The following is a 21,793-nucleotide window of genomic DNA, read 5'->3' on the forward strand; positions in this document are numbered from 1 at the left end:
AAGGCGTGAGCGATCGAGTCCCGTTCACATCAGAGCGATCATCCTCCGTTCAGCACAAAACAAAGACGTAGGGTGGAGCGCCGTGACCGCGTCGCGCAGTGCAATCTACAGCTTTTCCATGTGATGCAGCAATTTAAATAAACGCAGGAGGTGAACGTGATCCTGACCTGGTTAACTGTTCAAGGAGCTCCACATCCCCCCCTCCCTGTCCCGTGAAAGCACAAAGATGCGTTTCTCCCACAGACTGGAGAAACTCAGGTTTACCATAAAGCTTCAGAATTCTTCTACAGAAGAAAACTCCAAAAAAGAAGCGCAGGAACTGCTCAGGTGGGAGACGACGGCTTATAAAGGTGCGGGTTGTGTTGGAAGAAAAGCTCCACAGAGAAGCCGGAGTCTGAGTTCCATCTTTTTCCCGTCAACCTGCGAGCGACCCGCTGAAGGAGGACGGAGATTGGATGAGCTCGGGCAGATCGCCGTGTCCGTGTGTAACCGATTAAAGAAATAATAGAAAAGAGCAAATTTGTCAGGGATTCTCCAGCGACTGCTCTCACCTTCTCTGACCTGACATTTCAGACTGACCGAGGCTGACCCGTGCGTGTGTGTGTGTGTGTGTGTGTGTGTGTGTGTGCGCGCGCGTGTGTGTGTGTGTGTGTGTGAGCTGTCAGTATTTATGTGTGTGTCACTTGCCTATTCTCCCCGCTGTCGGTGGCAGGCTGAGTGGTAAGTCAAATATCAATTTCATCCAGAGTCCAATGACCAATTTGCATATTCATGCTGGTGGTTACTTGTATTAAAGCGAGCTGGCGGTGCGTGCCACATGTCGCTTATATTTCTGATTAAATGGCGAGGAGAAGGCGAGACCGACGTGTCCGCTGCGTTCGATATAGAGCTCGATTTCTTTCTTATCAGGCAGTAATTGTCATGTGATGCATCCTGCAGATGTACCTGACGGTGCATGCACAGCAGAGGAGGAGAGAACACTGCGACGCTGCTCTAACTGGCGAGAGGATCAAACTCATTTACATTTGCTCGACTGCTGCACTTCCTGTGAGAGTGCTGCTCGCCTTTTGCCATTTACCCACCAAACATTAAGGTATATAATGACACACCTCTCTCTGTGGCGTGACAACAGCCTGACTCTTGTACCTACAGCTGCTGTTAATAAAGCAGCGAATCAAAGTGCTGATTTGGGGAAGAAGGAGCGGTCTAATGTGAGGCGTTTGTCTACAGCCTCGTGCTCTCCTGCAGCACTCGTTGCTTCTCATACCCGCCTCTTCCTCCGGATGCTTACCATGAAGTGATTAAATACTGAGCCAGGTTGATGGCGATCGGCGTGCCGCTGATGGTGACGTGGCGGTCGCTGGTGCTGTCGATCTGACTGCCGATCTTGATCTGAGCCCCCGATACCTGCCGGATCTCGTTTATCTTGGTGCCCTGGCGGCCGATGATTGAGCCAATCAGCTGTGAGGAGGGAGACACGGAGAGGATTAGAGGCTTTTACAGGTGGACCGTGGCTTCAGTGAACTCTGACGGTGGCAAATGCAAAGACTTTCAAAGCACTTGGTTGTCTGTGAGCCTTAATGTGATGATTTTCTCACTTGTTGACAGCATGTAACTGGAAGCTCAGCTTACTTACCAGTTTGAGGTCTGTTTTTTGTTTCCCTGCACTTGCTGTCAGACCCTCAGTCTGCCTTTACATCTGGTGTGACGGGTTAAAAAACTCACGGCTCGTAGACCTTCTAACTTCCCCACATGAACCTCCAGCCTTCGTTCTCTGCCTTCAGTTTCTTTTCCATCCTTCCATCTTGTTATCTGCTGGTGTCTAATAATATGGGACAGCACCAGGCGGTGAACTCTGACTCATCTGCCTGCCGTGAGCTGGGCGAGGGTCCCGGTGTGAGCTATCCTGGTCTCAGCGGGGGTTTGTCACACAGTAGGTGTCACAGCAACCACAGACAGGTAGTTACTGAGCTCACCTCTGTGTCAGTAAATGTGTCTCATTATTTTTTTTTAAGACGGCAGGCTTGTCAGGTGGCAGCATGTCTGCACGGTGCCAGCTATGCATCTGGAGCTAAATTTATAAGAAATGAAACTGTTCTGTCTGATGCATTTTTGCAGTTAAGAAGGCAAAAAAAGTTGGGAGGTAACTGAAAGATTTTGTAATTACAAGACTTGTTTATCCTAATTATAAGACGAGGACTGAGAGGTCAGGGCTGGAACAGACGGGGGGGGGTTTCCAGCTATAAAAGTTTGTTCCAGAGGAGGAAACATGGCTGGCTAGGTAAAAGTGCAGCTCTGAACAGATGAACAACGAGCGCTACCCTCAGTAAGTAAAGAGGACTCACATTTCACAACTGTGAAAACTTTGCCATCACTTCTTTCTTCAACTCTCGTGTAAAGTATCTATAAAGTTCCTCTGAGCCATTAAACAGAAGCTCCCCGGACCTGTGACAATCCCAGATCACCTGCTTCCTTTTAAGGAACAGATAAAAAAGATCAAACCAAAGCCTGGCTCTGAATATTTTTAGACAAAGCATTTTAAAGACTTGTTCTTCCTGCTGATATTTTCTCTTTCAGCTCTAAAAATGAGGAGCAGACAAGGTCAGGCGTATTTGGAGGATATAAAAGTTATGCAAAGGAGATAATGAAGACTAATGTCAGCGTGCAGGCTGTTGGTGTCATCCAATTAAAAACATAACACCAATATGATGCCCACTGTGGAAACTGGTAAAGAATGAGCCAATTAACCCTCGGCACAGCTGATTGACCTGAAATTGATCACAGCAGAAGATGTATAATTGATTAACTTTATCATCTGCAGTGAATTGTTTGCTCATATATTACAGATTATGTATATGTGTCATTTCAGGTTAATGACTTGTTATGACAGGAAGTTTCTTCTGAAGTCCTGACTTCAGCGAACTCGTTTTGACGGGAACGACGGCGGCACGCGAAGGAGCGTTTCCTGTCGTGTTCCTCCCGTTCCAGAGCGCATCTTCAAAACCAGCTAAAGCCATAAGACGCGATTCTGGTCAATCTATGAAATGGAGAAATGCTGTCTGAAAAATAAGCTCTGTTGTTGCTGCAGACTCAACTGGGAACAATTATTCTTTAAAAGCATCACTTGTATCAGCTCACTGAAAATGGGCAGAATTGATATGGGATGCATTTCTATGTAATTTAAAGTTTGGGTTATTACTTGAAGCACTGATGAACCATCAGGAGCATCTCCTTTAATGCCTCGGATTAAAGCAGCCCTCTGTTTGACATGTGGACAGAAGCTCCTCTCTCTGCTGAGCCACCACCATCCTCTTCTTTTTAAAGCATGACTCATCGCTGCTCTCGGCTTCTCACTTTAATCCACTAACGACCCCGAGCTTCCCTTTAGTCACTTTTTGCCTTCATCTCATTCGTTGCTTTATTGCCTCCCTGTAACGGCCTCTTTCTGTTCCTCTGTGCACGAAAGAGTGAGTAGATCTGCACTGTAGAGAGGTATTCTCAGAAAGGTCTTTGATAATTTAAGTGTGTGTCTGTGTGCGTGCGCATTAGAGACACTGACAAATAAAGTGCTGGCCAATGACAACCGGGTTACAACCATTTGCATGAGATCCCTCTTAGCCGCTGTTTGACCTCACAAACGTGCTCATTGAATAATTACCGTCCTCCTGTGAGTCACCACCAGCAGACTGGCAGATATCCAGGGAAACAAAGATGTACACACACACTAACCTTTAAATGTCTCCATCTCTGATTGCTGAACAAGTATTAACACAGTTTAAAGTCATACAGGTGCGTGACTACCTGTGGATGAAGACGTCTGTGCACAGACTCACTGAATACTGGTTAAATATGTTCGTACATCAGGGGTCATCAGTCAGCATGAAGACACGCAGAAAATTTTCACTTTTATTTTGAAAAACTGCAAAAAGTTTCTTATTGGTGAGACTGTAGCACTTTTTCTAGCTCAGGGTTTTTTTATTTTGCTGGCTAACCTGAGAGTTGCTATCAGCCTGCTTCCCTTGAGTTTAGCTTAAATTCAGTTTTTATTATATACAGTGTTGGGAAGGTTACTTTTAAAATGTATTCCATTACAGAATACAGAATACATGCCCCAAAATGTATTCTGTAACGTATTCCGTTACGTTACTCAATGACAATAACGTATTCTGAATACTTTGGATTACTTAATATATTATCATGCTTTTTACAACAACGTGAATGTACTATTGCTGTGTGATTTATTACTGTTACTGAAGGTCCGCGACTCCGAACTGTAGTAAAGGGACCTCTGACTAATACGGCGGGGTCCCTGTCGGCTCATAGCCGAAAAATAGCTTTACTTTGTTGTGTGGGTCAACTTTTCTTGCGAGAGACAGAGAGAGGCGTTGAAAGGCTGCTCCAACAGAACTTATTGTTTCGGAGGAAAACAGGAACACGGTGTACAGTCGAGTCTTAACAGCTTACTTACAACTGGGCTCGTCAGGCACTCTTCTTGGCTGCAGTGGTTATTATTATATTTACATGCTTCCAGCTCCCGTTTTTCCTCGATGACAACTCGTACCTTTCCACTCCCCTTTTTCTCCCTCCTCGCGCTCACAGACACATAACGTGTATGGCAGTCCATTCTCCCTGCAACACGGACTACACTGAACATGATGCTACATTCTTTAGAGCTATGCTTGTAGCATTCTGCCTGTTAGCTTAGCACAACAACAACAACGAAAAGGCGCTCTCTCACCCAGGAAACACACAGTCGCAGAAAGAGAGAGAGAGCGTCGCCCTGTAACCATGGCAACCGTAACGCTGCCGCCTGGAACGAAAGAACATAGCTGTCAAACAAAACCCAAACAGTCCTGACCCGCGACAATATGAAACAGGAAAGTACCGCAGTGTAATCCATTTATTTCAACAAAGTAACTGTATTCTGAATACCACCTTTTTAAACGGTAACTGTAACGGAATACAGTTACTCATATTTTGTATTCTGAATACGTAACGGCGGTACATGTATTCCGTTACTCCTCAACACTGATTATATAGCACCAACAACAATCCGGTCGTTCAGTCTGACGTCACTAGCCGTGTCTGGGCCTAAACTCCGCTGCAGGTCCATATATCAAACGATCACTGTGGCATTACTGAGAGTTGAAAAACTGTCTAAAGTCTTTCATCTTTAATAAAATGATCAGCGTTCTGCTCTACCAGGTGTAACAATTGAGTTTAACATCCAGGCATCCATGAAAATGGAATTTATGACATTTAACGGAGTTAGAAGTTAGCAGGGAGTTAGCTCGCCAGCTTCTATCTAAATACAATATAGCAGAGGTGTGGACTCGAGTCACATGACTTGGACTCGAGTCAGACTCGAGTCATTAATTTTATGACTTTAGACTTGACTTGAAATAATGTTCTAAGACTTGTGACTTGACTTGGACTTTTACACCAATGACTTGGGACTTGAATTGGACTTGAACCGGTTTACTTGAAAAGACTTGATATTTTACCCCAAATATAAAATTTAACATGCATATTATATAGAGATTGAAAATGTGACGTCATTCACGGGTAGAACCGCGAAGGATTCTGGGAACTCGTGGCAAGCGGTACTAGCGCACGCAGGCTTTCAATTGAAACCAGTCACACAGCGATAAAAAGAAACACAAAAATGTCAAGAAGCTGTTGTGTTATTAACTGCAATAGCTGGTCGCATGACAGCCACGGGAAGCCGACGGGTAAAGAGATCGGTTGTTATCGGATTACGTCGTTGAAGAGAAATTGTTCGAGCCATGTTTCCGAAGTAACAAAGACGCGACTGGATTGCAGCCATTCAAAGATCAAATATAACGTCCCAGAACCCTCCAGCTCACAGGTTAGTCTGCTCCAAGCATTTCCACAAAGGTCAGTCTGCTGTTGTAGTTAATGCGTCATTTTTCTTAACATAATTGGTGATATAGGTTACAAGCAAGTCTGGCGCTGAACAGAAATTGTCGTGCTATGCTCCTTTATTTATTGTGCATAAACAGTGAATTGTCCTGACAGAATATTGTGTTTCGCTTCTGTTATTATGGTACATTGACAAAAACATATACTTTTATTCACAGGATAAAACAGTTGTTTTGTATCACTAATTGTCCAGTACGATTACAGCATACAGTATTATTGTCACTGCTACATTTCTGTGATGCTACCAGAAATTATTTCCACTGCTAATTAACTACCGTTGAGCTCAAAGGTCCTATTAATAAACGGTTAACGAATGTGTATTTATGACGACGATTTGTGAGACTGGTAAACTTATGATACGTACGATGGTCTTTCGTTCTACACGGTGCATTTCAAGGTCCTGCACCCATCCGTCGGTAAACTGTACCTGGGCTTGTTGCAGTGACCGGAAGTTACTAAACTTCATGAGTGTGTGCACTCACTCCAAGAACCGTATGATTATAAATATGCATATAAATATGCTACGATGAGATAGCTGACTTCATCTAACTAGCAAATGTTTTCCAGGCTACGTTGGTGATGCAGTTTTTTTTAATATGTATGATATTTTTGTCATGCGATTTTAAAGCCGGTCCTACAACCGCATCCAAGAATAACATGCAGCTTATCTCAGAACTGTCGGTGAAAATTATTCTTGGAGCTAGGTTTAATTGAGCTGCATTTTAAAGAGGTGCAATTTCACAATTTGTGTATATTTTCTAAGTTCACTATTTTGTCATGTGTTGAGAAAAACACAGATTTAAAAATTACATGGTCTAATATTTACATTTAGCATAACTGCAACATTATTTTTTTCGTTTTTTTTTTTAAAGACTCGAAAGGACTTGAAATTCAAAATTTCAGACTTGTGACTTGACTCGGACTTTTACACCAGTGACTTGAGACTCGACTCTGACTTGCCTGACATTACTTGAGACTTGACTTGAGACTTGAGGATAAAGACTTGAGACTTACTTGAGACTTGCAAAACAATGACTTGGTCCCACCTCTGCAATATAACATGTCCTGACTGCCGGGTTTTGGAAACAAATTCAAACGTACAGCTCTGTTATCACTTCCAACATAAATGAAGACAGGAAACTAAACAGCAGTGACGTTTGTAGGGTTACTGAAGTTGGGCTAGCTGGTATATAACGATGTGCTACGTGACCGCTAGCGACACAGCTATGTTAGCATAATATAAACAAGCTAACTTTTTTTCCACTCGATAAAAGTTAACGTGAGTGTTGTCGGTGGTCAGGAACAAATGTAATCGCATGGCAGGATGCTGTAAAAGGACCAAACTTCAGCCAGGAGAACAACTGAGATAATCCATCCACAATACGAGGTTAGTCATTCATATACTGCTGCATGGGCTGGGCTGTAGTTACATCCTAAGGTTTTAAAAACTGAGCTTAAATAAATGATTAGTGGTAATAAAAGCCGAGGGAGGTCAACAGTGATCACTGACTGTTTTAGGAGCTTTTTGAGATTAAATAGAAGAAAATACAAAACATTAAACATGTTAACAACACAAAAGCCATATTAAACGCAGACTACTTTAGACCCGGAAGTAGGATTCGTCACGTCATCACTTAACGACCAGATAGTTGGCCTATGGTGCTTTACACTGTGAGGTAAAGACAATAATGCAGAGAAAACCCCAACCATCAGACTATGGTTATGAACAAGCACTTGGCGACAGTGGGAAGGAAAAACCCCCTTTTAACAACCTCGAGTGGAGCCAGGCTCACACTTCTACACTCGCACGCTCTGTGACAGCCTTCAGTGATGTGATGACTCACTTAGTAAGAACTAAAATTTGTTCTTTGTAGCTTTCAGCACTTGTAGACTTGGACCTAAAAACCAGCTGCTTAGCTTCGTCTAGATTAAAGTCTAGCTCTTCACACCAGAAACTCGAGACCATCTGCTCGTCTGAAGGTGACGGAGACGCCCGTGTCTATTACATAAACCTCCTCGTCAGATTCGGAGACGGCTTTTCACACTGGATAATACACCTTATGTTTTCTGTTTGGTTTGTGTTATTTTCATGTTTGTCATTACTTGGCCTTCATCCTGCGAGGCTCTTTGGTCATGTCTTCCATGCCAAAAGTAAATCCAAGAATTCTGGCATTATGGATAACATGGAGAATTTACATGAATGCTTCAGCTCGCCGACAGCCCGCCAAGCAGCTCATGCAGCTCCTGGTAGAAGCAGTGAACAACAAAGTGGATGCAAACCATGGTTCTGGCGGTCACGCACGCCTCAACTTGAAACAAAGCAATTTCTTTGCATGTGGCTTTGACGTCTCCTCCTCTTATATCTGCACTGATGAAGAACCTTGAACCTTGATGTGAAAGTGTTGACGATGCCTGTCGTTCAGGCGAATACTACCTGCGCCATAATGCCGAACCTTAATGAATGTGGCAGTGATGAGGTGACCAGCACGGTGAGTATACTGGTGGCTAAAGACCTGCTGTTATTTTCAGGAATGAGATGATCCTGGGATTTCCTTCTTTCATGCCAAAACTCTGGACTAAATGAAGACGTCGAATGATTGGGGAGTGGAAAGCCTCCTGTCTGGTACGGTGCCCGAACCACTGATAACACCTAACTCACGAACTAAGTACTTAAAATATTGCTCATATTTGATCTTCAATGTAAATAAAAATGACGTGACGGGAAGGATGAGCGCGGGGCGACTGGGGAGACGAGGTTTGTTTTTTGCTCCGTCTCCAAGGTTGGTTGCTCTGGAAATGTGTGGTTTTCACAGGATGCCGTGTTCCCCAGCGAGCAGCTTTGTGTAAGAGCTGGTGGGTAAAATCAGCTTGAAGCCGAAGCGCAGGGGAGGACGAGGACAGGGCGAGGGCTATTTTTGGGCGATTCCCTGCTGCCCCTGTAATTTGGAGAGGTTTACTGAAGGAGAGAGGGGGGAGACTGCTGTTGTTAAATCGCTAACTGTGAGCTATAGGATGTCATTAAGCTGCTCTGCTTGGCTCTGCTCAGTGACTCACAAACATATCACACACTTGCATGCGCCGGGTCTTAAGCTCCTCTCTGCTGTGTGCTTTTGTGCGTCTTATTCTCTCCGGCCAGTCGTCAACGCACACGAGCGGGGCTGCACGTCTGATGCGTTTCTCTGCACGAGTCTGTCCACGCTAACGGCACACAAAGGCATGAATGGAGGCCCCGAGAGGCCTCGAAACTGCGACTTCATTTAAACCTGGAAGGTGACGGCACCTGCGGAGGTGTTGATTATCTTGTCAGAATGGAGATGGAGAGTTTCCGGGAAAGAAATGACCTCGCGCTGCTGTTTTTCTTTTCTCGAGCTGAAGCCACAGAGAGGCCAGTGTGACTGAACACGACTGTGTGAATTCCTCAGGAGAAATCAAGTCTCCTGTTAGGCAATGAGGCATGGATAAAGATAGTGTTATTTCTTTACTAACGCCGGCCCTCATCACAGACTATTATCCAGGTGCAGAAACATCTCATCTTTAACCCTCCTCACTAATAATTACTGCTTTGAATGAACCTGCTGCTCCTTTGCTCCTTTGGCACATCTTTGTATTCACAAGCAGATATTAAAGATCTTCTCTTGATAAACAGATCACAGCAGGCTGATAGCAGCTACACATCAGCCTTTTTCAGAAGCACTGACGAGGACAAAAATATCGAGAGAGCGAAGTGCCATCTGCAGGTTTATACTGTAGTTTGCTCGACCTCTCAGTCACCGGCCAAGGAGCAACCTCTAGAGCTGCAAAACTGAGCCAAGGCACTAGTGCCAAAAACTGCAGTTCCTCTAACGTCCACTCGAGGCTCCAGCAGTGAGTCAGTGCCCAAAGTCTCCTGCGTTAAAACCCTGAACTTCAGAGCAGACACAGGCGGCAGTAGCTGCTAGCCTCCCTCAGTTACTGGAGTCCCTGAGCTGGACCTCTGGACCTTCTGGAGCATTTTTAATCCAATTATCTGATCAATAATATGGCTGCTGTGGAGTTAACGGTACTAAGAGACAATCTCAGAAGTCTGAGCTCCAGTTTCAGGGAGTGAAATTCAAGGATTTCATTTGGATGTTGCTGAATACTGATTGGCAGATATCAGGTCATTCATGGCTCCAAAAAGCTGACGTGTTAGTGACGGTCCAGAAACGTCCGTCCGGCCATGTGAACGTTGCCGTCTCAGTATGCACACTATGAATATGAATGATTCGTGCAGGGAAATGTAAACTGGAGTTAATAAGTTAATAAAGTTATTTAAAGTGATCCAGCTGCTGACAGGATGTCAGACATTTAAAGTGAAGCACTGTGAAGACCCAGAGCCTGTTTCCTGTTAATCATCCCTGACACCCAGTGGATGTAAAGGGTTCGCTTGAATTTGTTGTCCTCATATTAGTGTGTGTGTGTGTGTGTGTGTGTGTGTGTGTGTGTGTGTGTGTGTGTGTGTGTGTGTGTGTGTGTGTGTGTGTGTGTGCGCAGACAGAGCCGACGGCAGCTCTAAGCAGCTGATGTGTGACAGACTGAATGACTGGCTAACACTCGCTGATGGATGCCGAGAGAGGCAAAGTGGAGGAAGAGTCAAGTGAGGCAGAAAGAGGGAATATATATACTCTCACTGTGTTAATGGGAAAAACACACTGTCTGGCTGTGCTCGGGCTCCTCCCGCTCACATTCTCCTATTTAGCACCGTGTACGTGCAGATAGTCAGTGAACCACATCTAAACCAGCGTTTGGTGCTTTTTATGAACGTTCATGCTGAGCACACACAGTCAGCTTGTTGCTGCTGGTCAACAGCCTTAAACCCGTGAAGTGGACAAGAGTAAAGTGAAGGTAGCTCGCAGGTCAGGAGGTAGAGCAGGTCATCTACCAATCAGAAGGGCAGTGGCTCAATCCTGGGGGACGTAGGTCACGGAAGAACAAAAACATCTTGTGTGTCCTCAGATTTGAGTAGAAAAGTCCAAAAACTAATAGTTAAAAAATGGAAATAAAGACATTTCAAAGTAAAACCAACATGTCCCCATTTCCCGTTTGTGTTGCATTTTTCACAGTTTCACTACAACTCGGAGAGTAGCAGGAAAGTGTCCATCACTTCTGTTCATTCAGTCTCTTCAGCATACATTGTTACCGTGATTGTCCAAAATCATGGACAATCTCACATGGTCTATAAAACATCAATATTGATTAAAAACAATGCAAATATTTTAAAAGCTTAATATTAATATACAGCCTGGCTTCACGTTTTCAGAAAACGTCCATTATGAGGCACCAACTTCATCTCAGGCAGCAGACTTCAAAGGATTTAACAGGAATAACTAGTCAGCCGTTGGTTCTCCAGTTTCCACAACAGGTTACATTCGAGGCTTTAGCCTCCCTACAGGTACGCTCTAGCTGCAAGCCTCTTTGCAACCCACCTCGATGTGCATAGAAAAGGCAGTGAGGTCGCAGAAACAGACCCGTGCCACCAAATATAAGAGATGCAAACAGCAGTCAGAAAACTGTCGTGATCGGACTAAATGAGCAACGTTAATGTCTGAGGTCACAGACTCTGATCTTGGCTCATGTGATTAGGTAGAGGATCATCAGGGGGTCCTTTGTCCCTCTTTGGGGGGAAACTCCCACTGGGTTTAAATCTGGGACTCTCCACCATTTGACCTTAGAACTGAAGAAGCTTCTCGGATGAAGGTGAAACGTCTTCAAGCAACTCAAACAAGTCCAGACGCTTTTCTTTGCAAGCTCCTTAGACGACTCTGACCTTTGAGCACCAAATTCTAATGAGCTCATTGCTGAGACAGACGGACAGACATTTCATCCAGGTGCTTAAAACACTGTGTTTGAGTAAGTTAATCCTGACCTGCTAACCACAGAGAGAGCTCCACAGCTCAGTGTGAGTCATGTTATGTTGTCATAATTTTCCTTTTATCATGCGAGTTTGAACACTCACACAAAGTACATGTCAGCTGTAAGCCAATGATCGGGCATGGAGTCCTATTACAGAAGCATGTAAACAGCTTAATGAGCATGGTGTGTAAACACAGCCAAACCAAAGAGAGGGCGAAGCATCAAACGGCTGAGCTTAGGCTGAGGGGGGAGGGGGGGAGGCTGAGGGGGGAGGGGGGGAGGCTGGGTGGCCAGAAGCTGTCACAGGAACAAAAGGTCGCCGCTTTGACCTCGAAACAGTCGACACGTCCATCAAACGTCACACGTCCTTGAGCACGATACTGAACTGTTAAGTGTCTGAAAAAAAGCCACTGGGAGCTCTGCAGGGCTGCTCACAGAGAGGAACCGGGCGGGGGCGGGGCCAGCAGTCGGGGGGGTGGGGGTTGTGGGAGAACACAGCTGATGATATACTGCAACACCCCTCCAGGTCCAGGTGCTGATTACACTCACAAAACATGATATAAAATCTAAACGCAACCTTGAACTGAACACACGTTTTCTAATGATGGGAAAATATCAACTCGTTAGCTTAATTAAAGCTGAGAAGAAGCTGTGACTGAAGCCAGCGTGTGCCACACATCTGCCCACTGAAACCACTAAAACCATTCATTTGCACTCTGTGTTATCTGCAGCACTTCACAGCAACCAAAAACTGCAGCCGCACAATTTCAGACTCAAATCTCTGAAAAGTTTGGAGCTGCATGTTTACATCTGACAAAGCAGCAGAAATATAAATGTATGAAGAGGCAGAGGAGCAGCATTGATTTCATTTTTCAGACGAAGCTTCATCTCCGCGGCTGGAGGTTGGCGTGGAGTTTGAATGTTTGGAGAGACAAACGGGGAATGCAAACACACCGACCGACTTCAGCATCACGTTCGCGCTAACATCGTTACACACTGTAAAGCTGCTGTTCTAGCTCAATAAAGGAGGAGGAGGAGCTGCTCTCGATAAGATCAGCAGTTCAAAACCACAGAAAGCCGGAGTGGGCTGAGAGGAGGAGAAACGCTGAAGAGGAGGAGGAAGCTCGTGTAGGAGTGAGCACGAGCTGACCTGTAGGCATGTGTTTTTGTGTAGGTAGAAGGAGATTAGCGGCCGGAGTCACGCTACACTTTCACTCACAAACTTAGAACAGCAAACACGCCTCCTCTGGAGCTGAGCTCTCTCTTACTCACATCGTTGGGAATGAGCAACTCCTGAGACGTGGTTTGGGAATTAGCCTCGATCCCTCCTGGGAGAGAGAGAAGAAAGAGAAAATTCATTTTGAATGATTAGAAAACGTCCAAATCATCAGGGATCAAAACACAACAAACCCCCAATGGCTTCTTTTTCATCACCGTCCTCCACAAACGGGGACTTAGTTTGACTTTGATAAGAGCAAAGTGGGAGGGAAACTGAAAGAAGGGCAAAGCTAGAACAAAGAAGGAAAAACGTTTCAACAAATCATATTTTTATTTTACCCCATTAATAGAAAATGAAGGAATCTCTGTTTGCGCTTTAATAACACTGTTTCTGATTTGGTGAGCACAGCTGGAGTCAGGATGGGTGGTCAGCGTTACTTACTGTACATACATACTCTCCTTTCTTCCTGCTGCTTTCATGACTTTACTTTCAGAAGGAAAGTTTCTGTCAGGGTTAAAACTTCCTGCTGTCCAGTTTATCGTCCCTGCGATCAGGACTCGCTGACCACGGTTTGCAGTACCGATATATTTGTGCCCTGGATGATTCTATCCAACCGGCTAACGAGGAGCCAAAAAACTGATACGCTTTACCCGGACCTTCCCCTCGTTTACGTCCTTTGCTGCAGAAAGGTTTGATCGCTCTGAAACTCTGTGTGTGAGTGTGAGTGTGTGAGACACCCGTCCAACCACGTCTGATGAGTTTTCTACCTGGACTGGGTTGAAATAATCAGTCGCCCCCACGTGACGACTCTCTCGTCGATGGTTCTTTTTGCTGCTTCCGCTTTTCTTTCTTTCCTTTTTCTTCATCCTTTCTCATCTTTTCCTCCCTCCCTGCCTTAGTTTTCATTCTTAAATCTCTTTCATTTTCCTTGTTCCCCATGCCTCACGCACTCATGTTTTCCATCTGTTTCCTCTCTGGTTCTTCTGTTCTTTCTCTCATTTCCTTCTTTCCATTTTCTCCTTTTCTTTATCTTCGTTGTACATGTACACTGACAAAAAACTGGCTATTTTATTCTATTCTATTCTTCTTCTCTGTCCTTTTGTCTTTTTTCTCCTACCTCTTTTCTGTCTTTCACTTCTGTCCTCTGGTCCCTTGTCCTCTTATATAGTTGCTGCTTTCCCTCCTTGAGGAACGTCAGAACCTGATTGGCTCCTCTGAAGAGGTGGAGGTGGAGTTCTCTCCTTTGCTACAAAAACCGCATCTGTGACAAATTATTCAATTTCCTGAATTGAATTGTTTTAACGATGCCATCTCTGCGGTCTTATTATTAACGAGGCCAACACAATCAGCTGTTTGCTCAGTCACACCTTTGATTTCCACCTTTTAGTCGATTAGCAGAGCCGTTCTGCAGAGCGGCGTGGAGCCTCACCGATGCAGCCAGAAATCTGCCGGCCAGGTTCGAGTACAGAGAGCTGCTCTGCAGTCGGCCTGTAAGTTCAGCTGGATGCTCCAAATCAAAGCCACCAGGCACAGATTCTAATTCAGAGCCGCGCTGCCGAATGAAGCTCGTGCAGCATTCATTACCTCATTATGTACTTGAAAAGTTGTCCCACAAACAGAGACGCAGACAGGAGAGAGAGCATTGTGCATTTTAAAGGCTGAACTCGGAGGATGTCTGATAACATTCACACATTTTTACAAACATCTCTGTTGTTTTTGATAAAGAGAATGATGAAACTCGACGTAATGACTTTTCCAAAATGAAAATAAGGTTTTTGAATAAATCCGTCTGTTTTTTTTAAGAGGCTGCAGACTTTGACGTCTGTTTTTAGTCCTTTGATTCAAAGTCGAATGTGTGCAGACTGAACACGTATGCGTCTGCTGACAGCTCGTCTCTCTCACGCTCACGTGCACGTCACCAACATGTGCTGCATGCACACGACGGTCAAATCGCTCAGAGTTCCCAGAATCTCGAGTGGCTGTTTGAGGTTTTAGGCTCAGGTTTGCAGCAGTGTTATGGTTTTATTGTACGCTTTGTGTGACTGCATCAGTGAGCTGGGCTCTTAATTTCCTTTGGAATGACAGAGGGAACCATTATCACACTCTGACTCCTGAGTCTTTAGCGCTCAGCCTCAGAGAGCAGACGTTATCGCGTCAGAGGGAGGTGGGAATCGTCTGGCAACACAGGACACATGGAGGCGTATAGATTAAAGGCAGTTCCTGTTAAATGGACGTTTTCCAGGAAGCACAGTGGTTTGCAGGGTTTCAGGTTTCACTGAGGAGATCAGTCAATAATGAAACTACAGTGAGCACAAAAGCCTCTGTGGCTCTTTTATTTCACAGATCACAAACCGCTCTGTGGCAACACAAACTTATTTTGTTAACCTCTCTGTGGAGTCTGATTTATTATACGACATATTGAACTATTAATCCGAGCCGGACACCGAGACTGTGAGTCGCTCTTTGTCTTGACTTGTAAACACCTGCAGATTCAGACATGCGGGGGAAAAGAGATGTTAACGAGCAGATCGCTCTGAGGCTAAATATTTACTACAGGTATATGTTTATCTAACACAGATATCAGGTTTACACAGGTCGTACTTCTTTGTAATAAATCCAGCTGTCAGATTCACCCAGAGAACATCTGCTAAAGCAGCTCCATCAGTGTGTGGGAGAAAAGCTCTTATATCAGAAGTTAATGACTCTTGGAATGTGTTTGATCAGTAGATTAGTTTGTGGTAGACTCCGATCAGAAGAGAGTCGGGCTAAGGATGGAGGGGGAAGCCCCAGTGTCAGATAAAGAAGGATTATTTTGAACTGGGACTCATGCAAAGCTGCTCGAGCAGAATCTAAGAATCCAAATATTGAGCTGGAAATAAGAGGTTACCTGTAATTCCTTGTGTGTGTGTGTGTGTGTGTGTGTGTGTGTGTGTGTGTGTGTGTGTGTGTGTGTGTGTGTGTGTGTGTGTGCGCGTGCGTGCACATACCAGGCAGTACTTGTGTAGCTGACTGGCTGATGGGGGCCAGGCCTTGCTGCTGCATCGACAGCTGGTGCAGCTTTGCTAACTGACAGGAACAGAGATGGAAATCAGACAGAAACAAGCGACGATATCAAAGATGAGCAGAGTGAATAAAGCAGCTGTTTACCTCTGAGTGAGGAATGCCGTAGTGGCTCTGTACTGCATACGTCTGAAACAGAAAAATACAGAAGGTTGATGTTATCACCTCATTATCCATCCAGCCTGGAGTTCATCATGAGGTTCAGTTTGATCAAAAGTCCAACAGACAGACAAGAAAAGACAGGAGAGGCTTTAAAATGTGGAAAAGTTTGGTGCGGCTGCTTTAAGGTCATTTAGAGCGATCAGACATCTTCCCTCTGATTAGTGAAAGCTGCAGATGAAGTAGATGAAGAGAGTTCTGCAGCAACTGTGTTGAAACATATCGTGCATCATTTATGATTTTCCTTAAAAGTTGTAAGAAAATTGTAACACTTTTTTTAAGGTCTCTCTTTGGAAATGAAGCATTCCCGCCGGCTTGGGAACGCTTCAGTATCTCTGCCGATGAGCTGCAGGTGATGGTCAAGGATGGGAAGGTTTGGACTTCTCTGCTGACAATGCTGGTTCCCCGACCCGGGCCTGGATAAGCAGCAAGGCGCTCCGTACCTTCTGCATTTGATCCATCTTTCAGATCTCCATTTGTTTTCAAAGGCGACCGTGGTTCAGGGGGTTGGGGAGCTCATCTGTGACCAGAAGGTCGCCAGTTCGATCCCCCAACTCTTCCTGTCCTGGTTGTTGTGTCCTTGGGCAAGACACTTCACCTACCGCCTACTGGTGATGGTCAGAGGGGCCAGTGGTGCGATATGGCAGCCTCACTTCTGTCAGTCTGCCCCAGGGCAGCTGTGGTTTGCCTGCACCAGTGTGTGAATGAATAGTGGAACTGTAAAGCGCTTTGGGTGCCTAAAAAAGCGCTATTATTAAAGTTGATACTTTTGCCATGATTATAAATTCCTTCGTCGCACGAGTTTCTGTATTTTCTGTGCCTGAAACCAAACCTTCACTCTCACCTGCACCTGTGTCACCTTTTATTTTTAAATCCTTGAAGATTTTTAATATAGATACAGCGAAGCTTTTGCTCATAATAAAAAGTAGTTGATGAAAAACGTTGACATTTTCCAATCTCTCCGGAGCTTCGGATACAAAGCCCATAAACCAATTCAAAGACCCCGAAAAGCCCGTCAGTTAAAGGTCTTTTCCTCCGTCTTCTGCGAGTACAGAGGGAAACGCCGTCAGGATTAATGCTCCGTGATGCTCGGAGTTACTGAAAACACGACTATGAAAACGAGTTTCCCTCGATCATCCAGTCCATGTTTTATCTGTCCAACATCATGACTCGAGGAGTTTGCAGACGGCTTCCCAAATCCCTCGCTGAACTTCAAAGAGGAGCAGCGCGTCCACAGGCGAAGCATGAGACGGCTGCAGGGGAGGTGGTGTGTGTGTGTGCATGAGCAGCGGGACAAAGTTGGTGTGGATGCATTCGAGACACTGCAGAGACGCTTGTGTGTCTCCCCGAGGTTGACCAACCTTATATAAGAGATCTCAGACTGTGCTGCTGAACTTTTGACTCCTTTTGGCAGCACTCCGGGATGTGGAGGATCCACAGAATCCAGCTCCAAAGACTCTGACTCTATAAGAGTAACGGACCCGTGTGAGCTCTGCTTGATATTTATGCACCGTTGTGAACCTGAAAGTCTACCTAATGCAAATGGTCCGTGCGGGGTCCAACACGGAAAGCACCATATAAATATTTATGCGCGGTTTAATGCATCATGAATGAGAGACGCAGCAGAAAGAGTCTGCTCCCGCACGTCTGGGATTCTCCGAGCAGGAGACGACAGCAGAGAATGTCAGACTGACGAACTTTGTTCCTCCTTTTAGGAACGACCGTCTGATGTCGGCGCCGATATTTAAGAAGCTCCTCAGTCAGCCGCTGATGCTCTGCTGGAGCGCTCCGTGGACGCCCACAGAGCCTCGTCCACGAACCTCACTGTAAACCAGAATAGCTGCTGTAACCACGGTAACATGTTTCTCCAATCAGAAACGGTTTTTAGGAATAAAAGCTTATCTTTGGATGGGCTTCGTTTTTCTTCTGCTGTCTAAAGTTTAGGCGAGTTGAGGCTACAGATGGACTGAGTCATGTGACTCCATGCAAGCAGCTCATTCGTCAGTGTAGGAATACTTAAAAAATACAACATCGGACACAAAGGTACATTTAAAATGGACGTGTTATAGGCGTGTGCATTAGGGTTGAGCGATTGGACGCATTTATCGACCATCAGTTTGCTAATGATGTTGTTTGAAGCTAAGAGAAGAAGTCAATGGAACAAACTAATAGTGCTGCATTATATGATTAAATATTTCCGTCCTGGAAGCATGTGCTGCTCGACAAAAGTTTTCAGCACCTCGACGAATGGCTCCTTTTCCACGGTATGAAACGACATCACTTCCTTTGACAGATATTCAGCGTGCGCTGTGTCCACCTGGGGCTGTCCTTTTCATATTTAACCGTTTTAGTAAAAGCACTTTGGATATTCTGCTGGTGAAAAGCTTTTCTTGAGCTTGTTGATGGAAAGCTGGTGATAGCCGAGCATACTCAGCTGGACGGCGAACACTTAAATGCTCATGCGAGTTAGTCGTGTTCGAGTCCTTTGCTGCTGCCGTACGTCTGCACAGCGGCAGCTTTGCCTCTTTCATCCGGTTTAGTGCCAAAGAAATCCCAAACTGACGACTTTGGGGGTTTTTGGCAACTAGTTCCTCCATGTTTGGACTTCTTTGTTCTAAATAGGTAAATCGGTCCATGCACGATTACATTGCTTCGCCCATCAAAAAGTCACCTGCATGAATAAATCACCTATCGTTGTTTCTTGGACCGATGAATGTTGGCTGGAAAAATTTGACATATCGCCTGACTTTAGGGCAACTGTAAGTCTTTGTAATGCTATAGCCCTTTGTTTTTAGTAAAGACTCATTGTACTGAAGTGTATTAGTACTTATTGCACAAATGCAAATATGCTCACTACACTTCAAATACACAAACTAAAACTGATGCTAGTCTCCCCCGCACAAACAGCCGGAGCCTCCGACTGTATGGAAGCAAATTAAGAGTAGCGCTGTGGTCACATCTTTCAAGGCTGTCAGCATGTCTTTCACATAATAATCCTGCTTCGCTTCAGGCTGTTTCAGAGCGTGAAGTTCAACCTTTGACGAAAAAAAGCTCCTCTGACAGCCGATCACTCAGAAGCGGAGCAGTGACACCTGTCATCTCCAGTAAAGACAGCCAAGAAAGGGAAAGGTCACACTGGAGTAGACACACGTTACTCGTCTAAATCTGATGGATCGTTTGAACAAAGTGGGACGGCGCTCATTTCCACTGTGACGGGATACACTGCTGCCTCCTGAAGACCCCTCCCTGTGCAATCACGCCACCTATTAACTTCATTTACCGATGAAGCGTTCCTGTTGAGGTGCAGGAACAGTCCCCTCAATTATAAGGCAATGACTCTACAATCAGACACAGTTTTTATTTTTCAGTGGGGATGACTCCGGCTCCTCAGCCAACGTCTTTCACTGGTTTCCAGTGCCACTGAGCGCTGAGGATCCAACGCACATCATCACGAAGGGAAACTCGACTAAAGTGTCTTCTACGCGATCGTGGGGCGATCGTGGCTCAAGAGTTGGGAGTTCGCCTCGTAATCGGAAGGTTGCCGGTTCGAGCCCCGGCTTGGACAGTCTCGGTCGTTGTGTCCTTGGGCAAGACACTTCACCCGTTGCCTACTGGTGGTGGTCAGAGGGCCCGGTGGCGCCAGTGTCCGGCAGCCTCGCCTCTGTCAGTGCGCCCCAGGGTGGCTGTGGCTACAATGTAGCTGCCATCACCAGTGTGTGAATGGGTGGATGACTGGATATGTAAAGCGCTTTGGGGTCCTTAGGGACTAGTAAAGCGCTATATAAATACAGGCCATTTACCATTTACGCGACTGGACTTCTTCAGTCCATGAATGTTCAGACCACCATTTCTCAGATGAGAGGTGAAACGTCTCAGAGGTGACATGGTTTTCTTTCCAAGCTCCTTAGACTATCGACCTGCACAGAAACACTAAACTGTCTTCTTCTCTTTGACACCTAAGCTAAAATCTGACGATGGCACATTTTAGCCATTCTGGTAACATCGACTTCAGGCTCCACGATGAACACACGGAAATCCAGATTTCACTGCTTTAAGCACCTCTTTTCCAAACAGCCTGCGTTACCTGCATTTAGTTAAAAGCTTCGTACTAATTTCCTCTAAAAACTCGTTGTTTACTCTCACTGAAACATGCTTAATGCCATTTCAAACACGTTATCACAGCTAATTATCCCACCGGAGAAATCCTCACAGCTGCAATCTCGAAATAAAGATTAACGTTTAATCCCAGAAATGACTCCATGACTACTGCAGATGAGTTTGTCACCAGAGCGAGAGACGCAATCATGATGTGACTCGTCACAAACGCAGTATACGAATCCTCTTCGTCTCTCAGTCGCTGCCTCCTCTTCCTCTCTCTGCAGCCTTAATAATGAATTAAAGGCGTTAATCTCCTCACGCTGTCACTGAACTCTGCATTAACCCTCCCTCCATTGCTTCTTCCATCACAGCTCTTTTCTCTAAAACCTCTTCGTTTCAAACATTCCTTCACATCCTTTTCTGCGTCTTTCTTCGTGCTCTCCTGCCATCTCTTCCCTACAGTCACGTGATGAGTACCAGCAGCTTCCTGGTTCTTCTGAGTGATTTGTGGCCACATCTTAACCAGTAATGATCACTTTCTCTGATTAAAACAAAAATCAAGTCATGCTTTTGAGTGCTGAGGTGATTCCTGTCTGACACAAAACTCTGCAGGACAAGTCCACGGTTACTGTTCAACTCTTCACTGTGTGGTGATTAAAACTTTGTCACTTTACTTTGACATCCTGAGCCTGCAGAAAACTCTGAAATAACGTGAGGACAGAGACGATTCAAGAGTTTCGGAGCTGAGACTGAGACTGTCCGGTCATTCGTACGAGCCAATCGGGAAGCTGCTGATCAGTGGACCTAACAGTCATGAGAGGAGTGTAAAAGATCTGATCGATCATCAATCCCATATGTAAGTAACAATATTCTGATAATATTCTTCACAGCAAAACTGACACTGATGTCACTCCAAAGCAGAGCGACCGATCCTCCGATGTTAAACGTCTTTTTATCGATTTGTTACCAAAGACGAGGTTTTTCTACATTTCTCTTCATTTCTCCTCCCCCAGTCTCCTCGTCTCACCCCCACCTGTCACTTCAACCCTCCGTCTCTCCTCCCATCCGTCCCATGGAGCCTCCGCTAGCTACACACACACACACACACACACACCCACCCCACTTAGCTATAGTTGGCGTGCAGGCCTGTCAGTGTGATGGAGTAAAGTGCTCTTCTGTTCTACTTCGCACACTTGTGTTGTTTCTAGAGTCCTATTTGTCATCCTGTCTGTGAGCCACGCTGTCTCTGTGTCTCTGAGGACAAACAGCTGATCTGCAGCGTAGTCAGTGAGCTTAGTTTGGCTAACTTGGATCATGTAAAGCTTTTATCCCATTTAACCTGTGTGTGTTGCTGCCAGCGTGGATCTGTCTCCAGATCAGTGGCTCACAAAGATTCTCTGTTTTGGTTTCTGCTTCTTTATAATCGTCCGTTTACTTACTGCA

At 45.2% G+C, this 21,793-nt stretch overlaps 1 protein-coding gene across 5 annotated transcripts in view; it reads right to left on the bottom strand.

Moving 5' to 3' along the window:
- pcbp4 (poly(rC) binding protein 4) overlaps window positions 1–21,793 on the bottom strand; it is a 199,203-nt gene that overhangs the window by 13,324 nt on the left and 164,086 nt on the right. For all 5 annotated transcript variants that reach the window (XM_080892765.1, XM_080892768.1, XM_080892764.1 and 2 more), the window contains 4 exons: window positions 16,181–16,222; window positions 16,021–16,099; window positions 13,087–13,142; window positions 1,292–1,461 (listed from right to left, as the gene is read on the bottom strand). In XM_080892765.1, the coding sequence (XP_080748891.1) occupies window positions 1,292–1,461; window positions 13,087–13,142; window positions 16,021–16,099; window positions 16,181–16,222 (347 nt within the window). The remainder of the gene's footprint in view (window positions 1–1,291; window positions 1,462–13,086; window positions 13,143–16,020; window positions 16,100–16,180; window positions 16,223–21,793) is intronic.

Source organism: Rhamphochromis sp. 'chilingali' (assembly GCF_963969265.1).
Source record: "Rhamphochromis sp. 'chilingali' genome assembly, chromosome: 9".
Taxonomy (NCBI): Eukaryota; Metazoa; Chordata; class Actinopteri; order Cichliformes; family Cichlidae; genus Rhamphochromis; species Rhamphochromis sp. 'chilingali'.